Here is a 24,705-nt window from a genome sequence, read left to right on the forward strand (position 1 = left end):
AACGGACAAAACTTAACCATGCCACAATATAGTGTATGGTAGCTGCATGATACCATAGTTAAAAACAAATAAAAGTTACATGCATCATCATCATCATCATCATTATCATCTGTAGGCTAAATACTGTAACTTCAACTGTCTTCTTGCAATACAAAATTACTTATGTGCCTGGTATATAATACATACTCATATCAATGCTTCTAAAAACTAGATAAAACACTACAAACAAAATGGAATTTCAAAATAATTGTGGTAAATAGATCAAAATCATTGCTACTTTACAATGCCTTCTATTACTAAAACTCATCCTTTAAGGAAAGTTAATATTTGTAACTTCATGGAAAATAAATGGCATAAGAATTACAGTACAGTGCAGCAAAGTGAAGAAAATGTCAATATCCAAAGCAATGCCATGCAATAGAAGGTAAATTAACTTATAAATTATTCAAGATGGAAAATCTTGAGCCCATATGTACAATGAATGATTCAAGAATATAAAACTTCATCAAAAATAAAAGATCTTGCCAAATTGTGTGTTCATTATTAAGTAGTGTAATTCAGGAATCAAAATTCAGAACTTGGCTTCATATATGTAGCCCACTTCCAGGTTGGAAAGATAAAATATTTAGTCCAAAATTCACACAGAGATATTTGTTTTACTTTCCCTTTCTTATGAATGTTTACCTACTGCACTATGCCACTTTGGAGACTTCTCTGTTTCCATTTTGATATGTGTTTAAATTTACATGGGTCTATAATCATTATTTTAGGGTTTTAGTTAATCACATAATGTGCATGGATTTTCAGTAAATAACGTGCTGTCACATGAATGAGGAGGAAAATGCACTGTGATTTATAAATTAATGTGTCTATAGCTGATAAATATGGAAAATTAACACTAGAACCGCTGGAGTGGTCAAAATGACCGCTATACATTTTCCAAACTCTATTTTGACTACAGTTTTTATGATAGGATATTGAACTGCAGTGACTTTTCATGATTAGTGGTCAGGATTGTCCACATTAAATATAACTTAATAATAAAATGTATAATAACACATGTCTCTCGTTGAGATATCATCATCTGCTCATAATTATCCTATCAAAAATGGTAATTTTCAAAACACAACAATGTAACCAGGATATATTACAAACTGGATGAGCATTATTTCCTCTGCATCTCCGGTAGCGTTGTCATTCGTCAGCTTGCTACAGTACAGTAAATATGTCTTGTAGACCACCACTGCTCTCCGATGAAGAGTTGCTGAGTCTATTGCATGATATTCCTGAAGATATGTCTGATGTAGAGTGTGGTCCAGATATAAAGGAGAAGCTGCAGGCGAAGATTGCCAATCAAGTGGTCAATCGGAAAGCAGTGATCCCGATCATGTTGAAAACCAGATTGTTCAGGCTGAAGGTATGTTTATGCCTCACATAGGCCGAGTACTGACAAGTTTTCACTTATTCTCTTACAGTCATAGAATCTGTAACCCGTAAAGCACTGTACCCTAGGGGACGCAACAACAAAGATAAAAGCCTCCCACGGCCAGATAATACGTTACTAGGTATTGATGGCATAATGGAGTGGCCTGTAGCAGACTTTAGGTAGACTACACCTGGTAGATTTGCTCGCTATAGCACCTTGAAAGAAAATACAGGACCTACTCCATATTCAAAAGGGCATGTTTCTGACAACAGTGTAACGAGTGTGTGGCATCTTTTTATTGATGAACAGTAATGAAACACACAAAGCAATGTAGAGAAACAGATCTAAAATGATAACAATGAATAACTGTGCATATCGAAAACATAATCATTTCAATAGCAGTCAAAATGACCGCATGGTGGTTCTAGGTATATCATATATTCTGGTGGTTCTAGTGTTAACAGGAATAGTATTACTAATTTAAAGAGCATAATTCTCAAGATGCAAATTATAACGGAAGATGTACCAGCCAATAAGATGTAGAGATAATGACTCATGGTAAGAACCAAATTAAGAGTTCATGCAAAAGAAGAAGGAATGAACTCATTCTTGACCATGCAGTGGTTCTTCTTATGAGTGTCCTCTTAATAGTATTCTTACATTTTTATATTTCATCATGAAATTATGAATTGAAATTTACCACCTCCATGAATGTCCTTTGGTGTTCTATATCTGTTATTTATTTATTTATTTATTTATATAATTTATTTATTTATTTATTTATATAATTTATTTATTTATTTATACCATGCCAGAAGCATACATAATCTATAAAAGGGTTAACTGACCGAGTCACACATCAAGTGGTCAATCGGAAAGCAATGATTCACATCAGCCAAAATTGCTGTGCTAAGAAACGTGAAATTTGAAAAGTTTACTTCTCTTTTGCCGTAGGCTAGAGATAAGAAAGCATTTTTGGATAACTGGGTCCTAAAGAAGTGAAAAGTGGGTCAATCAATCAATCAATCAATCAATCAATCAATCAATCAATCAATCAATCAATCAATCAATCAATCAATCAATCAATCAATCAATCAATCAAATCACCACTGATCTGCATTTAGAACTGTCACCCAGGTGGCAGATTGCTTATCAGTAGTTTACCTAGACTTTTCTTATACTATTTCAAAGAATGTGGAAATTTATCATATATCACCCTACGTAAATTATTCCGATCTGTAACTCTTTCTTAAACAAATATTTGTCCCAATTTGTCATTTTGAATTCCAACTTTACCTTCATATTAAGACTTTTCCTATTTTTTAAAACTCCACTCAAGCTTGTTGTCTTCTAATGCCATTCCACACCATCTCTCTGCGGACAGCTTGGAACATACCACTTAGGTAGTCGAGCAGCTTGTCTCCTTTCTCCCATGTCTTTCCAGTCCAAAGTTTACAACATTTCTACAACACTACTCATCTGTCAGAAATCACCCAGAACAAATTGTGCTGCTTTCCTTTGGAATTTTTCCAGTTCTTGAATCAAGTAATCCTGGATAGGATTCCATACACTGGAAATATATTCTATGCAGGGTCTTACCAGTGACTTATTTGCTCTGTCTTTGCATCCTTACTACAACCCCTCAATACCCTCACAACCATATGTAGAGATCTGTAACCTTCCTTTATAATCCCATTAATGTGATTACCCCAATGAAGATCTTTCCTCATGAGTTGTTTGAGTTAGAGATGTGGAAATTCCGCATATAATCATTAAAAATAAGCAATGTGTTTCAGCATTTTTTTAAATTCAAGCCTAATGGAGTTGAAAAGATGGGCCATTTGTTTTAATATCAGTGTCCATATCTCACAAGTTGCTAAATTTGAAGGCAACAAATTCATGCCTGGAATTTTTTTTGCAATTCAGGACTTACTGAAGTGAAACAGAGGTAAGCTAGTTTGCCAAAGGTACCAATATCTCATAAGTTAATAGTTGGAGCCATTAAATTCAACATTAAAGTTTGCTCATTTGAAATCAGCACATTTGGCTATACAGCACTAAAATCCCTGCAACTCATATGTCATACACAACACTATCCTCCACTAAAATAACACGCAGGTTACTATACGTGGAAGATGCTGCCCACCCTCATCAGAGGGTCTGCTTTACAAGGGCAGCACCAGACTAGTTATAGCCACACAAAATTAAAATTACTACTACTATTATTATTAATAAATAAAAGCCTCCGTGGCTCAGGCAGCAGCGTGCCGGCCTCTCACCGCTGGGTTCCGTGGTTCAAATCCCAGTCAATCCATGTGAGATTTGTGCTGGACAAAGTAGAGGCGGGACAGGTTTTTCTCCGGGTACTCCAGTTTTGCCTGTCATATTCCATTCCAGCAACACTCTCCAATATCATTTCATTTCATCTGTCATTCATTAATCATTGCCCCAGAGGAGTGCAACAGGCTTCGGCAGCCGGCACAATTCCTATCCTCGCCACTAGATGGGGACTTCATTAATTCCATTCCTGACCCGGTCGAATGATTGGAAACCGGCTGTGGATTTTAATTTTCATTAAATGAAATAATTTTATTCCAGGGTTGATTATGGGTCAATAAATAAAACTGTTATGGGTAAAATTAAAGGTACAAATATACATGTTACCGCAGTTGTTGCCACAGTATAACAAGGAGTGTTACACACCAAAGCAAGTTAACTATTATTTTTATATGTAATCAATTTCATGTTGCACTTTGTATGGACTAACAATTCTATAAGAATTTATACTTATAAAATTCACCTATTCAATACCTATTCAATACTTCACATAAACATCTAATAATACATGTTTTGGTTCCTTATTTGGACCTCCTTCACCTGTCAAAGTTAAATAACATTACAGAAACAAAATGAACAAAATATTAAAAATCTGATAATTTTACTATTTTGCTTTACGTCGCACCGACACACATAGGTCATAGGTCTTATGGTGACGATGGGACAGGAAAGGCCTGGGAATGGGAAGGAAACGCCCGTGGCCTTAATTAAGGTACAGCCCCAGCAGCATTTGCCTGGTGTGAAAATGGGAAACCACGGAAAGCCATCTTCAGGGCTGCCGACAGTGGGGTTCGAACCCACTATCTCCCGGATGCGAGCTCACAGCTGCGCGCTCCTAACTGCACGGCTAACTCGCCCGGTCACATCTGATAAAACCGTACAATGTTCATACCTTGTTTTAATAGGACAAATTTCAAGATTTGAAATATGAATATTGTACAATCATATCACATTTTAATGTTCTGTTTAATTTGTTTCTGTAATGCCATTTAACTTTGACAGCTGAAGAAGGTCCAAATAAGGGATCAAAACATGTACTGTTACATGTTTGTGTAAAAGTACTGAACAGCTAGATTTTATCCATGTAATTTTTTGGAAAAGAAATTTTATTATATTTTACTTATTGTCTCTGCAAAAATGATGCTTATGATAGAAATGTTACAAACACAACACAGTTTTTTCACCAACTACACCTAACAAAACAAGAATAAGGGTAAGCAGAACATTTTTCGTCACTGCTGTCAAAACAATATTGCACAAGGTACTTGAAGGCTCTGGGGTTTTTGAACAAGTACTGACTTCAGAACCACATGGAATAAAAATGAAGAGATGACAGTTTGTGGTACATCAGAGACTGAATATTCAAGATAGTTTTTCTCTGCGCCAAATTCAATAATCAAACCATGTCAGATAATCAACATACAAAGTATTTCCATACTCTAAACCTGTATACATCTAGTAGTTGACAGTAAGCTGTGGCACAAGGAGGGATCATTGTCAGCTGAATATGATCTTCATTTTATATAGATTTACTATATGTCTGGGAAAAGAATTTAGAAGAAGTGCAATGTTACCGGCTCCATGGCTAAGTGGTTAGCATGCTAGCCTTTGGTTCAAGGGATCCCGGTTCAACTGCCAGCCAGGTTGAGGCTTTTAACCTTCATTAGCATTACCGGACAGTTCATTATACTTGAATATGCCATTACGCCATTCATTTACTTGTACAGATCCCATTTGTCTAGATTCTGTGCAACCAACATGAATATTTCCACGCGAAAACATGTTCTTTTTCACATGCTGTCCACATAAATGTTATGATTTTTGAGGGAGTTTGTGATGATACCTGTTAATATCAGTATTCAAAAAATTAAACACAAGCTTTGAAATAGATGCAAACCAATGAATAACCATCATCATACTGTCAATAGCATACAGCAGATTATGTTCTTGAATACTGAGAAGCTTAATAGCACATGTTCCATATTTTTCTTCCAGTACAAAAATAACTTTACCTATGTTGATTGCAATTATACAAACAACCACTTGTCCCATAGAACTATGAGCATATGTCAGTGTGGTATCAAATCAGCTAGTGGACAGTATGAATTTCGGGTAGGGTAGGTGGCACGCGACACTGTCCTGTAGAGCTAAGCCTGCTAATTCAAACATTCTAATGTTAACACTTTCTGTAGGTTGCAGGAGCTAATTTCCGAAAGAAATGTAGCCTTTGTCTTACCCTTGGCTCATTTAAGTTTGTGCAAAATTTATGAAAGATTGGCTTTTCCCCGGTACATGAACATCCCTTTAAAGATTTGAACCCCACACTACAGCACAAGGAGCAACCATACAGGCGCTGAGCCAGGACTCTCGATGGTCTTCAATAATAAAACTCATAAGAGAAGAAAAACTTCTGGTACCTGAAACAATTATCATTAACAACAGTGAGCCAGGAGTACATGTTGGTGTAGGTGACATTTAAAAATCTGCACCAGTTGGTGTAGGTGACATTTAAAAATCTGCACCAGTATCGGGGTTCATTGGAACTCCATGTTTTGGCTCAGATTTCAAATAATGAAAAAAAAAAAAAATGTTTCCTGCTTCATGAACCGATATAACTATAAGCATATGTCAACGTGGTGTCAAATCAGCTGTTGGATAGTATGAAATGAGTGTAGGGTAGGTAGCACACATACCACTGTCCTGCATAGCCATAGTAAAACTCCTGGGAGGAGAGAAACCTCTTGGTACACAAAAAATATACCAAAAACAATAAATGATTGAAGGAAGGAATGAACAAATACAGTAGAAGTCCGTTATAGCGAGAATTCACAACAGCGAAAGATTAGTGGAAAATTTTAAGTTCCCATGGAGGGAATTAGATATTTTTCACCAATAGAGCATGTCAAAACAGAACAGATGTAAGGCTTCTGATAAGTTCACCTGCATACACGCCAGCGTCAGTGGGTAGGGTCTGACACATCCCACTCTGATGAGTCTAGTGTCAGACCTAGGACGAAACGCTGGTTAATAGAGCAAACGCCTGAAAAGCCTTACATCAGATATGTTAGCGAAAAATTTACTCGCTATATGGGATTGTCGTTATACCCGATTTATGTATGAAAGTCGGGAAAATACCCATACACATTAAAATCGGTATGGAACGGCAATCAGTTTGTTCAAAACTTGTGTTTCCGCGGATGATATCCACACTACGGCTTACTTATTTGTTATTTTTCGTGGAATTGTGCGTTTAACTTCATTCTGAAAAAAATATAGTGCCGTATTTCTCCGAATCCAAGACAAACTCCACTTTTTCCTTCAAAATATGTAAATCGGGCTCAAAAAGTGCTTTGTAAAATCATATGAATAACTTTGTTGTACAGTACGCATTTTTAGACGCCGAGCATTGGCTTTCGTTATGCCCTTTTTTTTTTTTTTTTTTTCGCAGCTGCACAATTATTATTTCCGCGGGTTTAATGACCACTGATTTAAAATTAGCATCATAATACCGAAGAGAACTCGTTGAAAATTTGCCGGCAATACCTATTCCATGCGTCTCTACAATACGACGATCCATCAGGAAAATATTCTTGCCGTCTATACAACTGTTACTTTTACTCAGCGTCAGATATAACCGGCTACCGCTACACGCACGTCTCGCTTGCCGGGTTCGGCCAATTTTAGCGGCTGGCGATGTATAGGGCTAATAGCGGACGTTGAAGGTCAACAAATGAGTTTATTGCGCTAAAGTATGGCCATTCTGCTCTTGAGCTTTTCGTGCACATACCTCACAATTTAATCTTCGACTTCTTTAAAGCATCCTTGTTACGGACCACTAAATGCATTTTTTTTGTACAGTACGCATTTTTTAGCTATCTTCGTCTTCACGCTAACGTCAAATATTGGCTTTAGTTAGGCCTATGCCATATTTTCTTGCAGCTGCACAATTAATCTACATTTCAGAGTATTTAATAACCATTAACTTAAAATTGGTAGGTATCATAATATCGACAAGAACCCGTTGATAATTTGCTGGCAATACCTGTTCCATGTACGGTATCTTTACAATACGACTATCCATCACGGAAATGTTCCTGCTGTCCATAAAACTTAATTTTACTAAGCGTCAGGTACAGTAGATGCGTTATAATTCTGCCACTGAGTAGCCGTGGCCTGAAGGCTCGCATGTTTTGATGCCATTCTGCAGATTTGTAAAACGTTTTTGTAGAGGCTAATTCTCTCTTCACTATTTCATGAGATCCAGTGACCTTACACGCAGGCACTGTACAACCGGTTGTCGCGGCTAGCGATGTATAATAAAGAGGCGGTCGTTTATTGACAACGAGTAACATGTCGTCTTGGATTTGGAGAAATACGGTATCACTCCAGAGGCTTCTGTGGCAAACGTTTCAGTTTTCTTCTTCAAACGGCGTCACCTACCGTAACTCAACCATACTATACGTATGATGAAAGCATGCTTCAAGCACCAGTAGAGAAATTATAACCTTCTCGCTATAAATTTATATGTGAATAGCCTATCCGAAATTTAACTAGACGTGAGAAAATATGAACTATCTGCCATATCTTGAGGTGTATCGCATTCTTAATTTCAGTATATAACATTAAAATTAAGCGATCGTTTACCGGTATTTCAGCCTTTATTTTTAACGAGTTAACAACTGCCATCGGCCATGTTATTTATGCATTTATTACGAAAACGTGTTATCCTCTTTCATTTCGAATTGTCTTTAGAGAACAGCAGTCGATGGGTATTACTAAATCGATTCGAACATCGCCTTTGAATGTCTATGAGAGAGCTCGCAAATGCACATAGTGAGAAAATTATACCGTACCGAAGATGATCGATCGCATTTTGTGGCAAACGTTTCAGTTTTCTTATTTGAACAGCGTCACCTATCCTAACTTAACCATACTATACGTAGCCTACGATGAAAACACGCTTCAAGCGCCAGTTGAGAAATTATAACCTTCTCGCTATAAATTTACACGATAATAACCTTTCCGTAATTTGACCAGACGCGAGAAAATATAAACTAACCTCTGAAATAAATTATTATGCACTCTGCCATATCTCGAGGTGTTTCCCATTCTTACTTAATTGCAGTATTTTGCATTAAAATTACGCAATCATTTAGTTAGCCTTTACTTTTAACGACTTAACAACAGTTATCGGACACGATATTTATGCATTTATTACAAAATACGATTACGATTCAGAACAACAGTCGACGGGTATTACTAATCGACTCCGACATCGCCTTCGAATGTCGACGAGAGAACTCGCTAGTGGAAATAGCGAGGAAACGACACCGAAGGTAATCGATCGCATGCAACATAATCGCTGGGGTGCATAAACACCCGTAACGGAAAAAATTGCGCGCGCTTAATCACTCATAATAACGGATGCGTCAGTGATAGGGCTCTCGCTGTAACCGAAGGATGATACACAGTTTAATATAGGAATTTTGAAAGGTCAGCAAAATTGCTGCTATAACAGGGTTCTCATTATATGCCGTACTCGCTATAGCGGACTTCTACTGTACATGAATCTTGCTCTCCTCTAGCCTCAGTCAGTGTGGTTTGTTTTTGCAGTCTGTTGGTGGTGTGTGTTGTTTTAAGAAGCCACTGATCAATAAATGATAATTCATCTAATGATACATAAGTCTATCTCACAGCTCACTGTATCATTATTTTGATTTCTAGCTATTTGTGATGTGAAAAATAATTCTGCTGAATGCGAAATAGAACAAACCCAGTAAAAACCTACTGTAGAAGTTCCATAAAATGAGTCATATAAGTTCTTGAATATGCCATTAAACATTTGTTTACTTGTATGGATCCCATTTTTCTGGATTTTGTGGAATCAATATGAGTATCTGTTTAACTGTAGATGTTGTATGCAAAGGTTACAAATTCTGGCAGTAACAGTTTGAACAGCTTTTGTAAAAAAGCATTCAGTGTCCAGTGTAAATAAATTTGGCATACGAACTACTTACTGAAAATCAAGAAAAACATGTTTGGCCGTTTTGTTTTTAATTCAGAACTTTAATAAGGGTGAAATAGTGGTAAGCTTGTTTGCCAAAGGTTTCCTCACTGTGTGCTCAAATTACTATCATCAGTTCTGCATTGTTTAGGCATGTAGAGAATTTTGGAAAAATGAAAATATAATATCCATTGAGTCATTCCTGACCCTGACATTAACAGACTTTACCTGATCCAGAATTTTGTCTAAGACTGTACGTACCTATAAGAAAGTACTTTTATTTTGATCCCTGTATGTCCTACTTCAGTTTCTGTGCAACCTTTTGAATTACTATATATACATGGGCTCTATGCACAGTACTGAAAATTATGTTCTGTTTTTTAACCTTTGAAACAAACATTTTAAATATATCAGTTGAATACTGTTTAGTCAACATACTTTGTCCTTGTGGCAGCCTCCTCTTGGGGGAAGTTGTATTAATCAAAAATAATTAATCATATAATCGGTATTTAATTAGAACAGGAAGGAATAGTGACTGATAAAGAATTTACAATTTACAAAATGCTGTTATGTTTCATGAACCATCATTCCAGTCAGTTTATCTTTCACTGAATGAAGGGAAGGTAAGCTCTGTTTAATTTTTATCTTTTTGTTTTTAAGTTATTGAGTAAGTTCTGAATATTTTTCAGTGGAAATAAAATAAGGTCCACTTTAAAACTTCAGCCTACTGAGTCAATGAAATAGAAAATTTATGAACAATGATTGCTTTAAGGAGGCTGAATTAGATGCTATAAATTATATTAAGCTATTAGTAACAGAATTCGTAAGTCCTTGACATAAATGAGAACCACATCAAATTTAACAGAAGTATGTTCTGCTGTCCAGATATTATTGGTGACAACAGGTACTAAGATATACTATGCAAGTCATAGGATGCCTTCAAAGGAAGTTGGTTATCTTTCAGCTAGTGACAAGCTTAGCATTACTGTGACTTCTTAGAGAAAGATAAGAAGAGAGTTATACAGACTTAACTTACGTTTGTAGGAGAAAGTTGAGAATTTAAAGGAAATATTCTGGTGTATTAAGTTTAGCTAACAATGAACGTTTCAGAATAATTTTGTCTTTGGATTTTGTAATGTGTCTATTTTTTTTTTTTTCACTAATATTGTAATGTTCATTTATGATTTCTACTGAAACTTTTCATTCTTAAGTTTCCACAGAGTAATAATATAATTACCTCAGACAAAATGAAGTTGGAATTTTCATATTCTTGCCCTATCTCACTACACCTCTTGAAATTATTAGATAGTTTTATCTTGGGAGTAATTTTCCTGATTTACAAAACAACTTCCTTGGGAGGAAAAATCCAGAAAATCTTTAATTGTAATGGTCCTATTGTGAAGTATATGAAAACTATAGAAATCAGTTGAGTACACATGTATAAGAAGACATCAGGTAACTCAAAGTTATGTACTGGTAACTTAAGTAACTTAACTCACAAATTCTTTTTTTTTTGTTTTTTTTAAATAGGGGGAGTATCACAGACTGGAAAGAAATTTCTCAAAACTTTGGAGGGGGAAATTTTAAAAGAACCAACATATTGGGATTGTTGATACAGCAACCAGGATGCTGAGAATTCGTGCAGTACACAAAGCCTGAAGAAATATCACTCAACTCTAACTTAAAGTTGCAGGCTGGCTACACCACAAGTAGTTTAAAAATTCAACAGGAGAGGGCTGTAACAACAGATATCTAGAGGGAAGTCACAGAAAGCTTGTGAAGATATTGAGAAATATGTACTGGATGCTTTAGATACATACTGTTGGGTTGCTGCACCAGGCAGGTGCATTTGAATGGAGAGGGAAGTTAAAAGAAATTTGTATCAATATGTATGAATGTTGTTGCACATTCACCACAATACTGTAAATGTTTAAAATAGCCCCCTCCATCAAGGCACACACTTGTTTGCAGGCAATGTTACATAAACTTGATCACACCAACAACCCCATAAGAAGAGTTCATGAGGGTCACACTGGGTGATCGCAGAGGCATAATCTGATAAATAAAACAACACAAGGTACTATATACATAAATTTACAGCATTTAAGTAACAACATAATGTATGCACAGGAGTGTGTTACTCCCTTGTTGAATGATTCACTCTGAGAAAGCCTCGTGACAGGCACTGTTATACAGTTGTAAGTGCTGAGTTGTGTGCCATTTGACTGGGTACCAGTGCAGATTATGTTTAATCATTCTATGCATTTTAACTTTCTGTATTCTCACTGTGAGTGCCACAGCTATACTACTTGTATACGATTCTGCAGAGACATCTTCCCTCACCATATTCACTTTCTCTGGATCCCTTTGTCATGTCCTCAGCAGACAACTTGCCACTTGAAGTACACCACCATGGTGTAGTCTTTCCTCTAAATTCTGGTAAATACAGTGATCTGGGTGTCATCTGTTTGGATATTGCTGTACATAAAATGCAGCTGCTTCTTGTTGTTAATTATGACACCGTCCAAATATAAGCAGCATATCCACAAATTCGTCATTCATGTAATGTGTCTGTTCCATTGCTATGGATTTGACTACATAAAGTTTACGTACAAGAAGAGTCTGTCACTTGAACATTGCACAGATCCCTTGTGTGGCATTTCAGAAAAATTAAGTTTCCAGTTAGTCTGCAGCCCCTGCAACATTCGGCAGCTTCTCCGAAATTACGTTGTTGTATGCAACTGTTTGTGCACCACAATGGAAGTTCGTATAGTGGACCAGATAGACCACACATTCTGCTGTAGGGTAGGTATCTGAAGCACCTCTCTACAGCAAACTCTCTATTATCCAGTTTGTGGATTATCCGTACATAGTTTGGCGACTTAAAAAAAAAATATATATAAAACCTGAAGCATGGTATTGCCTTACAGTCAGAATGAATGTTTTCATTTATAATGCACTATTGCGCACGTGACTCACGTTTTACTGCCGAAAGATGCTATAGGCATCATTCCCATCGTCGGCCATCCCTGAAATATTTTCCGTTGTTTCCCATTTAATCCTCAGGTTAATGACCTGACTCTTGTAAAATGTCCATGGCCAATATCCTGTCTAAATCTTTGCCAAACCATTCCCTTATGAGTTAAATATAGATATTTCCAACACCCCTACAACTGAAAGAAAAAGATAAAGATCCAAGTTTCCTTCTGGAAAGGTTCCCTTCAGAATTCTTGCTCTGTGTTGATACGAAGTGAAAGCATCGCTAGGAGGAATTCATTGTTGATCGTACTTTTCTAGCCGTTAATGACAGATCTCGATAATAGCTTCTAAAATGAATCATTGACAGCGAGTGTTAACCTGTATCACATTTCTTGTTGTGAATGAAAAACAGAAACAGAAAAAATTGGATGATTTTTTCTTGAAAGTGAACTGAAAGCAAGTCATACGAAATACAGTGTGTTTTTAGATGTATTTCTTTTACATAAATTGTCAATTTCCAATGAGTTACATATAAGTAATACAGTGGGCTTTCACATGCGATATGTAGGATGTTTTGTAAATACAGTAAATGTGCAGTTTCTAGTAAGAACACGTGTATTTGGCATTATCCATGTTTTTCGGTTATCCGTGCAGTCTCGGGTCCGCATTAACCTGGATAATCGAGAGTTTGCTGTATTGCATAAGCTTTCAGTAGCACACTCAGAGACCACAAAATGAGAACATGCCTTACAAACATAAGACCAATGAGGGCAAAACATTCATTTCTAAAGAGTGGAGTATAAGGCTAGAAAAGTTTACTAGGACAGGCCTTATTTCTTCCTAAAATACAACCAAGACATTTTAAGGAACAGTGAGGAACTGAAAACCTTAAATAACCTAAGGATTTATTTAGAAATATAAGAACTTGTAAACATTATTAGCACCTGAAATAAGTTACAGTGAAAGAAAGGTGTACAGAAATCCCCAATATGTAGAGCAATATTCTTCAGTAATGACGAGAACAAGGAGGGGCATACTATCTGTGAATGGGCTGTGCATCACAGTAGTTTTAGCCACTTCACTCCTAATCGAGTGTCTTTGGTGACTTCATTCATGAGATTTACAATTGGACCGGCACGTGCACCAAGAAGGGTAGCAGCTCTTAAACCCCTGGTTTACTCATACAATATAGCAAAAGAGAAAGACTGCAGGTAGTTGAGGATGATAAAGGTAGACCAAAAATAAAATTCTCATTGATGCATAGATAATTCGAACAGAGATCAGTGTAAGTTTAGAAGGTACAGTAATTTCTTGCTTTGATTTCAAAAGAATGGAATAGTAGTAAAATGTATGAGTTGGCAAAACATTTAAGTTTTTCTCTTCTGAATCTAACATTACATCCTTTACTGGTTGTTACCTAACGATTAATCTAAACATTCTATTTGAAAGAATATATGTACCGTATTCGCGTAAATAATCCCCACCACTGAATAATCCTTGCACCCTTATTTTAGGAAGGCTCATTTAAAAAAATGAACTAAAATTCCTTCCATCAAAAGAGTAATATAGGTATAAACAAACATTTCATATCACTCCGCGAGGTCCACGTGTTCTTTACGGAAATATGAACATGTTAATTTACGGATGTAGCTGCTTTGCCTGAGATGATAAAAATACATTATTACTGCTATAAAATGCCATGAAAATGAGCAAGTATGCCTACTTACATGACAGGTATTTCATTACTCTGAACTTGCAATAGGCTCGATTCCCTGTAGGGCAGAGGATTCGTTGTCTCTTACATCACTAGAATCCTTTCCTAAATTACTAATTCGTCGCACTCCACGTCTAAAACACTTCTCACATGCAGTTTCTATTTTACTTGGGGCCGATGACCTTCGATGTTAGGCCCCTTTAAACAACAAGCATCATCATAAATCATCATCATTTTTACTCGGATAGTAACACAACCGGCGGTGGATAATTTTTTTCGTGCAATGTAAGCACTTAAAACAGACACACCGGCAAACTCGGATGTTAGTTTTGTGATAAGTAAAACCACGTCATTACGTGATTTCGAATTAACCGCCAACTCGTAATTCAGGAATGCCAACTCTCGCCGTGTCACAAAATATTCCGATACCCACTACTGCATGCAATTAACATTTATTCATTGTTTAAACCTTTCAAATGCCAATGAAAAAATCTATTTCCAAAATGTATCCAACAAGGTGGATTTACATTATTCAAATAATGCACTTTGATAACTCACTGGCAAACATAACCTCACGCAATGAAAGAGAAAAGAGCACAATTCAAAGACGAGGACAATTTTTTTTTTCGTTTATTGTTCTGTTTCCATTTTTAGATGCCTTTTACTTGCACAGAAAGTTCCCGACACCCTTAAAACATTGTGGCTAATCAAACTTTCCTATGATGAAAGGAGGAAGTCTTTCACTTCCGTCCACATTTTAATTGTAATACAGTACAGTCTCCTTTAAACCATAAGTCCGCCTGGGCTCAGCAGTAAAAATAAAATAAATGAAACGCAGTTTCATCGGCATTGACAATATTGTTCGGTACGTACAAATAGATTATAATTATGAGCCACACTTTTTCGCCTAATGTCAGCATTGCCAGTCTTTGCGGATTCTGCTTCTCTGCACACTGCCTGCTATGTGATGTTGTGGCATTCCTTAAAATGCTGAATACAAAAGAATATATGATTTCACTTGAACTTAGCAACTACGAAACACACTATAGTCACACCGAAGTGAGTGAAAGTGCAGAAAGCTACCCTGCACATTCCAGAAGACGCGTTCTATTGTGACGTGGAGAAATTTTGAATTTAATTTGCTTTGTAAAATATTTTTTTATAATGTAAAGGCAGTTTATAATTAAATGAATAGTTTTCTGTTTAAATATGATATATGGGGACAGTTTTATTCCATCTGTGGTTACAGAAATCATAACTGTACACCCAACATCAAAAACTAGGTGAGCCAGGAGCGTGTTGCTAACCTTGACGCAAATAAAACCCGCACCCAAATTTCATGCCGCAAATTGTTAAAAAAAAAAAAAAAAAATGTGGGGATTATTTGTGTAAATACAGTATATTTTATGTATAAGGTTGATTATTAGAATGTACAGGTATATAAGAGTTGGAGCTTTCTTTTTCAGAGTATTGCAGTAAGAGTATAGAATCATGCTTACAATATCATGCTAAAAAATACTGAAAACTAAACATCATGCTTTATGATTCATAATCTTAAGTTATAATTGAGAATAAATCTAATATTTACAAGGACATGCATTCTGAACACTACTCATTGTCAATTTGTAAAACATGGATTTCATGGATGCATATCCATGCAATTATTTTAATGCAACTTTATACACACATATATTTTATTTTCCATGTTTTTAAACAGACAGTGTAGCCTATTCCATCCAGAGGAAAAACTTGGGGCCATTATTTTTCTAAAATATATGTAGAGAAAACAGATGGAAGGCACCAACTTATTGTGCAAGTAAACGTGGATAGAGTACATACACAAGAAAGATCCAGATCACCCCAGTTAGCCTTCTTACCTGAGCATTTATTTTTCTAGAATGTTAATAATTGGGTCGATGATAAATGATTAATCATTAACTTTCAATTTTCGGGGAAGAGAATCATCGTACATGGTACCCCAGGACTGAAGTATTGTACCGGTTACGACCTGTACATAAGTATTTTTTGAGCATAAGTTACGTTTATTTACCACACGTAATGTTCCGAGAGCGCCTGGTTTGTTTACCAGCAGCGAGGACCAGCTAGCGAGTGTATGACGACTGTGAGCTGTGATGTAGCCACAGGGGCTAGCTAGACCGCCCGCTCGTCTCAACACGTGTTACCAGCCTTGACTGGTATTTTCTGGATTCCACGTCACTTGTTCTAGAGAGTTCGATGGAGAAAATTTTGAAATTTCTATAATAATGATGCTAGCGAATCGAGCGATATGTCATCTTGTTTGGGATCACCTAAACGTCCCAATGCTCGAGTTTCAAGCAAATCCATCGAGGGATTCGGGAGATATTCAATCAAACCGTATTATGACGTAGACGTCCCGAATCGAATAAAAGGAGGACCTACTGTAGCCTATTCACACAGTCTCAGCTGAGTAGTCAGCGGGGACACTCTTGCTGCTACTATCATCGTGGAACTCTGTCATTCTACAAGTGTGGGAAGACGATTCTTCCAAGTACTATAAAGTGGACTCATAAGACTACGAGTGTTGTAGAAAATTTTCTAAGTCTTCGTAATTGAACTTAGAATATTTACAAGTGTTAATTGAATGGACTTGTATTATTTACGTGCCTTCGAGACTGAAACTTTTCTAAGTGTTTGGACTTGTATTATTTACGTGTCTTCAAAGCTGGAATTTTTCTAAGTGTTCGTGAAATGGACTTGTATTATTTTCATGTGTTCGAGACCAGAACTTTTCTACGTGATCATTGAATGGACTTGTATTATTTACGAGTATTCGAGATCGGAATTTTTCTAAGTGTTCGTGAAATGGACTTGTATTATTTACGTGGAATATTTGTGACTGTTGAGGAACTCATCCTTCTAATAGACAGTGATTGATTAACATTGCTAGTGATGAACTTTAACTTTCCAACGGCTTTAAACGAAGTTAGGATTTCACTTACATTTACTCAAAGACTTGCACCTTCGCCAGTAATGAACTTTGAGTTTAACTATAATTTCACAAGAAGGGACTTGTATTTTTCGTTGCCAAAAGTTATTCAGGGATGAGGATTTTCCTAGTGATGAACTCTAAAATTATTAATACCACTCATATCGTTTTAGGAGTGTTGGAAGTCTTGATGTACAATTATCAAGAACTCTGCTTATAAGTTGATCATCCAAGGTTTTCATGGACTCAGTGCTACTAGTGACCTTGGGAACATCAATCCTCTCAGTCTCATTGGGCTGCGGTTGTACATGACTATCTACAACATCGCCTGGATCACCGGGGTTCAACCCGGGCCTCAGAGTTCGGGACATCTCTACTTGCCGTCAATCCAGACAGTCCAGCTGCCTCTGTCTGGAGTATCTGGAGTCCCTGGAATCCCTGGAGTCTTCTGGAACGTGCGTCAACCAGCTTGGCTTGGTGAGCTGGAGAACCCGAGCCATACTATTGGAATACGAGGAAGACAATCCATTTCTACTTAGAGGTGATGTGCAAATTCATGACTTATTTGAAAAAACTCTTGTGCAATCAGAGTCAAAGTTTTTCTGTAGATAGGACCCTACCTCCTGTACCGAGCCCTAGCTACAATTAATCCAGTTTTTTGCCCTGAGAACTATATTCATGCTACTTTAAAATTTAATCTGAGAGTCGGGCTCTTTTACTGGTACAGTATGTCAAAGTAAATGGTGGTATTGTGTTGCAAACAATGGAAAGTTCCAATGTATCAGATCTTATACATCTGGATTGAAGAGCCATAGCTTGCGTTGTTACCTTTGGGCATCACTACAGAGATGCCAAGGTGCCGGGAATTTTTTCCCGCATGAGTTCTTTTACGTGCCAGTAAATCTACTGACACGAGGATGATGTATTTGAGCACCTTCAAATACCACCGGACTGAGCCAAGATCAAACCTGCGAAGTTGGGCTCAGAAGGCCAATGCTCTAACGTTTGAGCTAATCAGCCTGGCTGCTAGTTGGTTTCATGTTGCATTAACTCAGACAGGTTTTCAAAAACTATGTGACAGGAAAGGGCTACGATCTAATTATGGTACAGCTCCAGCATTTGCCTCATTTCAAAATGGGAAAACCATGAAAAACCATTTTCAGGACTGACAATGGTGAGGCTTAAACTTACCATCTCCAAAATGAAAGCTTACAGCTATGCAACTTGTACCACGGAGCCAACTTGCTCGATAAATTCATGTTACCAGTACCGAATTATTATCTTTTAACATGGTACCATATCAGAGCAATCTTGCCTACCTCCATGCTTCCATGCTCTTCCATCTTACTGGAAATTTCACTAGAGAGAGAGAAAAAAAAAAAAAAAAAAGCATCTACAAAAAGTGCAAAAATCATTCTAGGTCAATTAAACAGAGTTCTCTCTTCACTATCACTATTCCTTTCCATAAAAGAATAATTATGTTGTTTTGCTTTACACCCCACAAACTACTTTTACGATTTCAGAATTTAGTCTTGCAAGAATTCTTTTACGTGCCAGCAAATCTACCAACATGAGACTCACGCATTTAAGCACCTTCCAATACCACCGGACTGAGCCAGGATCGAACCTGCCAAGTTAGGGGTCAGAAGGCTAGCACCTCAATCGTCTGAGCCAATCAACCCAGTTTCCATAAAAGATACAAGGTAACTAGTCTCTTCCATTTTTCATCAGATCACCATCATTTGAAACCATTTTCCTATTTTGCATCAGATAACCATGAATCCAATTACTCCATCATTTATAATACTATAGTGATTCTCTCCATGATTACTTCTGTTCTCCTATATCATTGTTAGATCAGGGAATTACTCTGAACAAAGGTAATTTAATAAGAGAATTAACCATGTGACCTCTGTTTAATTGATCTATTCCGGGAACTAGAAACTAACAGAAAAACAAACTATATGCACTATCTATAATACAGCAACTTAACCATGCAGGTCTTGGAACGTACAGGGTTCCATGGTAGGGCGGCGTGGGTGGGGGAGTTTGATAGTGGGGGGAATGACGAGGCCTGAAGTATCCTGTGCTGCCATACGACCCTTGGCTCCGAAGAGTTCGTGCAGCGATGGCCTGCGACGCTGCTGAGGGGGGCAGGAACGGATCTTGTTCATCTACTTGCAGGTAATCTCGCCTATCAAGAATAGAAATATAAGATATTTTAGTTTTGTAAAATTCAATTTACAGTAAATATGATACAGCCAGGAAACAAGAATCAGAAACAATATTGCACATAAGCACAAAAATGACAAGAATCCATAGGTATATATGACTCTGTCATAAATACAACCTGTCTCCAAGTCGATGAAGAATGAGCAATTAGGAGAACATACGGCAACTATAATGGTTTTATAGATTAGAGATAGAGAATGTAACACTACTGACTACTTAATCATTTATCATACCCGAGGATTTTTTTCTTTTCTTGCTAACTTGTCCTTGGAATTTTTCACAGATAATGAACAAGTATATGTAATTCTGTCTAATGAGAAAACAAACCCCAATGAATATAAATTATTATCACCAGAATATTTAAATTTCACCTCTTCTTTCTTTTAAGTTTCTCCATTGATTACTCAAAATATTCCATTGCTGTATGACCAAAATTTTTCATTGTTTGTAATTTTTTTTTTTTTTTTGTCTTCTTTAAATGTTAATAAGCTGCCTTGTCCATAATGTTCTACCATGATCTACACCTAAGCTCATCTTTATACAGTACACTGTTATGCTAAAATTTATGCTTGCAATTTCTGACACAACATCCCTGTATTCCATCCATTTCATTGTGTCCTGAACCTTCTTGCTAACTTGACTTTGGACTTTTTCACTGATAATGTACTGGTACAGGTATTTCTGTCTAATTTCCTTGTTCTCCGATTCACCTGATGGCAAATTAAAACTTTCTGCATTTAAAGCTTATGTAGGAGAATGAAAAAATGAATACAAAGACAACAGTTAGTCAGAACGATAATGTACAATCAAACAAGTGTAAAATTGAGCACATCTCGTAGAACGTGGGTGCCCCTTGATATGAACATCAGTAGTGCAACATGGCCATAACTTGTCCAAATCAAAATGAAAGTCAAATAAAGGTGTACTCTAGCAGTGGTGATTTACTACTGCAATGAACTGTTGTTACATGTTCAAGTCCTCTCTGTATAAAATAATTTTACCCAAATAGGTTCTGTTACAAAGCTAACAGCTTAATTATTTAGTTTATTTTCCGGGTTGAACCGTGTTGTTGTAGTCTGTACATCACGTACAGTTTGCCGACGTTTCAAATACATTGTAGTATTCTTTGTCAAGGTGACTGAAATACCCCTACTCGATCCGAGGTAATCAGTCTCCCAGGCAGCAATCATACTACTAGAGTGGCCCTAACCTTGGGCTTTTATATCCTAGCCTTTCTGCCTGACGTAAGCCCTGGATGTCTCGTGAGCATTCTGGAAGGTATGTGTCACAGCCAGGTAGTGGGGGCTTACCCGCGCTATTATGTAATTGGAGTATTTCGGCCGAAACTAGTCCCGATGTAATAAATAAAATTAATATATTATATTCAGTACTGAACAGGTGGACCTTCTCATCCTTGTTGATACCCAATTAAAATTCTTATTAACATCATAACATACCCCATAAGGCCCTGAGGAAGAGTTTTCAATTTCTCGTTCAGCAAGGTGGTTTCAGTAAATCTCAAATATGATTACAGCAAGTATCTTAACCACAGCTGGGGATATAGAGAGTATATACTGTAGTTACATTATCTTAAAACTTTTCTTAATTGGTAAGTACTTCTTACCTTTTCCTTATGTATATCCATGTGTGAGAGTCGACCCAAACAAGCACCGTAAAGAAGAAACCTGCAGCTACGCTAGCAACCAGCATGAATGTTAGGCCATATCTGCAAACAAAAGGATAGTCCATTAATGACATTCCTGTAAAACTGATGTTCAGTTACGAGCTATTAAAATAATTTCTGAAATGTGTATCCAAGAAACAAAAAATTTATCGTAAGATTACCGTATTAAGATTATTATTAATATGTTTTATTTGACCACCTCTGTGGTTTAACGGCTGAGCTGCCAACCCTGCACCACTTAGATGTTCGTACTTAATTGGTTTAATTTTTCATTAACTACAGAACTATACTCTGTAATTGATAACCGAGTCTTGTTTATAATATTTTATTCAAATACAAAAGAAGAAAAAAAACAAAAAAAAGAACAAAATTTAATCAAAAACTGTTCAAATAAAGTTTGAAAAATATCAAACCGCACAACTGATAAGCCTAGTCTATTATTCCCTTTGCACAGAAAGAGCTCTTTTGAAAATGAGTTGACTGATAGCTACTACACCAACTTTTTTTGGCATTATAAATTGTTGTCTAATAAATGTCTGAAAAAAAATATTCAGCAAAATTAGTGCATAATACGATCTCAGGTCTACTACACATCAACAAAGTATCACTTTCTAACTCAAATTTATGTAATTTTGGTATCAATTTCATTATTGCAATTATGTTTTCAATAATTTGGTGCAGGTCTTTTGTGAATAGCGTGTTGCGATGTTGAGAGAGAAGGCTTACTTCTTTACTGGTGTGCTGTGTTACACTCAGTACAATAAACTGCTACAAACAACTATTTTAACTGAAAGCACAAAACCGTCCTGATCATTTCCGTGCAGAAAACATTAGGCTAGATATATATTATTTTTTGCAAGGAGTTTGAGAGGTTCCCTAATGGCCCGGGGCCCACCTGCATTGCAGGCCCTAATGTTACGACCCTGTCGCTGGAGTCACAAAGCAAGTAAAAATCTGAAGAACAATCATGTTGAAAATTAACTTACTTTAATTCATCATTTCTACAATTTCATTTACCTTAGAAATTCTCTCTGATCAAAAGTGGATTAACAATTATTTGAAGATGTTTATAGGGCCTCTAATTTAACATTTTATGTGGCAAAAATCTATGAAGCAAAAGTATTAAAAAAAATTGTGGGACATGTGCTTTATGTTATGTAAATCTTAGCAAGACAGAGAAATAAATCTCAACATTTGAAGGAGGACAATAATCTCTGGGAATGAATGAAAAAATGTATTGAATTCATGTTTTCATGTTTCAGTGTACAGGAACCGAGATCATTCATAGCAATATTTCAGAGAGAGAGATAAATGAGAAATGATATCACAGTATATTATGATTATATGTAATGGAAAGGGAACAATTAAGTATATGAATGCACATCAAAGCTAAAAAGCTAGGATGTGATCCACGAAGGATGAACTAGCTAGAATGGGCAGAGGAAGGAACAAAGAGGACAAAGACACTTACGAAAACACAAAAGGACAAGGATATATCTGCATCGTCACCCTTCCAAAGTCCTCATTGATCTACTTCACTTTTGCAACTGTTAATAAGGCTTAATCTGCCTGAAAGGTTGTCATACATCAGCCAATTAAGAGAAGACTGCTTCATAAGACAGTGGACTATTCTTAACAATTATTCCAAATATATTTATTTTTAGAATTTACTATATTAAGAGGTAAACTCAACATTTGATTAATCATATTAGCAGTAGTTTAGTGGCTAGTGACTAGCTCTGCTGAGTGGATCAACCCTGGTGAAGATCTGATTGGCAGATAGTCTGCAATGTGGTTGACTTAGGTCCGAATAATACCAATATAAACGGTCCATTATTGGACATTATAAATTTTCCAGCCAACTCATTCTTGGTTGCCAGCGTTTCGCCCTCGTGTGCTAGGGTGGGCTCATCAGTTGGTACCTAGCACACCTACCAATACGCTGGCTAGTGCATACCGTGGAGGCCACTGCGTAGGCTAACTGGAGCCACCGGCAGTGCCAATGCACTAAGAGACTTTGTCTCATCTCTAAAAATTGATGCCTGCTTGGCCATCAGATGATATAGATGTTGATTCCCATTTGGAATCTGAAATATTTGTCCTGAATGAGTAAATTTATAATACCAAAATTTATAATGTCCAATAATGGACCATTTATATTGGTATTATAAATTTACTCATTCAGGACAAATATTTCAGATTCCCTATGGGAATCAACATCTATATCATTAGGTCCGAATCTCATTAAAGCTACAGTATTAGGAATCAATCACCACTGATCTGCAATTAGGGCAGTCACTTTGGTGGCAGATTCCCTATCTGTTGTTTACCTAGTCTTCTCTTCAATAATTGCAAGGAAGGTACACAATACGAGATGTAGTGCCTCAGATGTCAAGGCGATTGCATCAGGAAAATCTGTATTGAAGTCCATAAATCTTTAAAGTTCCAATTTTACTGTAAGTAAATTTGCACATTCCTCTCACATCCTAACACAATCAGAGGCTATCATTCAAGAAAGCATATACAGAGAAAGTGGGCCGTTCAGTTAGGGGCGCACAGCTGTGTGCTTGCATTCGGGAGATAGTGGGTTCGAACCACACTGTCGGAATTCCTTACCACTCCTAGCCCTTTCCTTTCCCATCATATTACCCACTGGAACTTTACTAAATTATTTACAAATATACCCATAAATGAAATGAAATGTCGTATGGCTTTTAGTGCCGGGATATCCCAGGACGGGTTCGGCTCGCCAGGTGCAGATCTTTCTATTTGACACCAGTAGGTGACCTGCGCGTCATGATGAAGACAACACATACACCCAGCCCCCGTGCCATTGGAATTAACCAATTAAAGTTAAAATCTCCGACCCGGCCGTGAATCGAACCCGGGACCCTCTGAACCGAAGGCCAGTACACTGACCGTTCAGCCAACGAGTCGGACAATATACCGATATATCCCCTATTAATCTCTTGTAAAATGGATGAACTTAATACTTTTGTAATGAATCGAAACAATATATTTACAAAGCTAGTTTTGCACAAATCAATGTCTGAATGTTAAATTACTGTAAATGGAATATTTGTGGGGTATACTGACCATTTCCATATCACATTTGCTGTTTATATACCATAGACATGCATGATTTCAAAGAAACTGGAAATTTATTGAACTTGGTAAGTTTTTCCAATTCCTAACTCCCCTTCTTATAAATAAATATTTGCCCCAATTTGTCCTTTTTAATTCCAACTTTACCTTCATATTGTGATCTTTTCTACTTTTAAAGACACCACTCACACTTATTCGTCTTCTAATGTCATTCCACGCCATATCTCCACTGACAGCTGACGGAACATACCACTCA

The 24,705-nt window shown here is 36.8% G+C and overlaps 1 protein-coding gene across 2 annotated transcripts in view; it reads right to left on the reverse strand.

The window, feature by feature from the left end:
• The window catches only part of tty (tweety), an 890,597-nt gene that overhangs the window by 13,652 nt on the left and 852,240 nt on the right, over nt 1–24,705 (reverse strand). For both annotated transcript variants that reach the window (XM_067149856.2, XM_067149857.2), the window contains 2 exons: nt 21,285–21,386; nt 19,443–19,622 (listed from right to left, as the gene is read on the reverse strand). In XM_067149856.2, the coding sequence (XP_067005957.1) occupies nt 19,443–19,622; nt 21,285–21,386 (282 nt within the window). The remainder of the gene's footprint in view (nt 1–19,442; nt 19,623–21,284; nt 21,387–24,705) is intronic.

This window comes from Anabrus simplex, chromosome 6 (genome assembly GCF_040414725.1).
Source record: "Anabrus simplex isolate iqAnaSimp1 chromosome 6, ASM4041472v1, whole genome shotgun sequence".
NCBI lineage: Eukaryota > Metazoa > Arthropoda > Insecta > Orthoptera > Tettigoniidae > Anabrus > Anabrus simplex.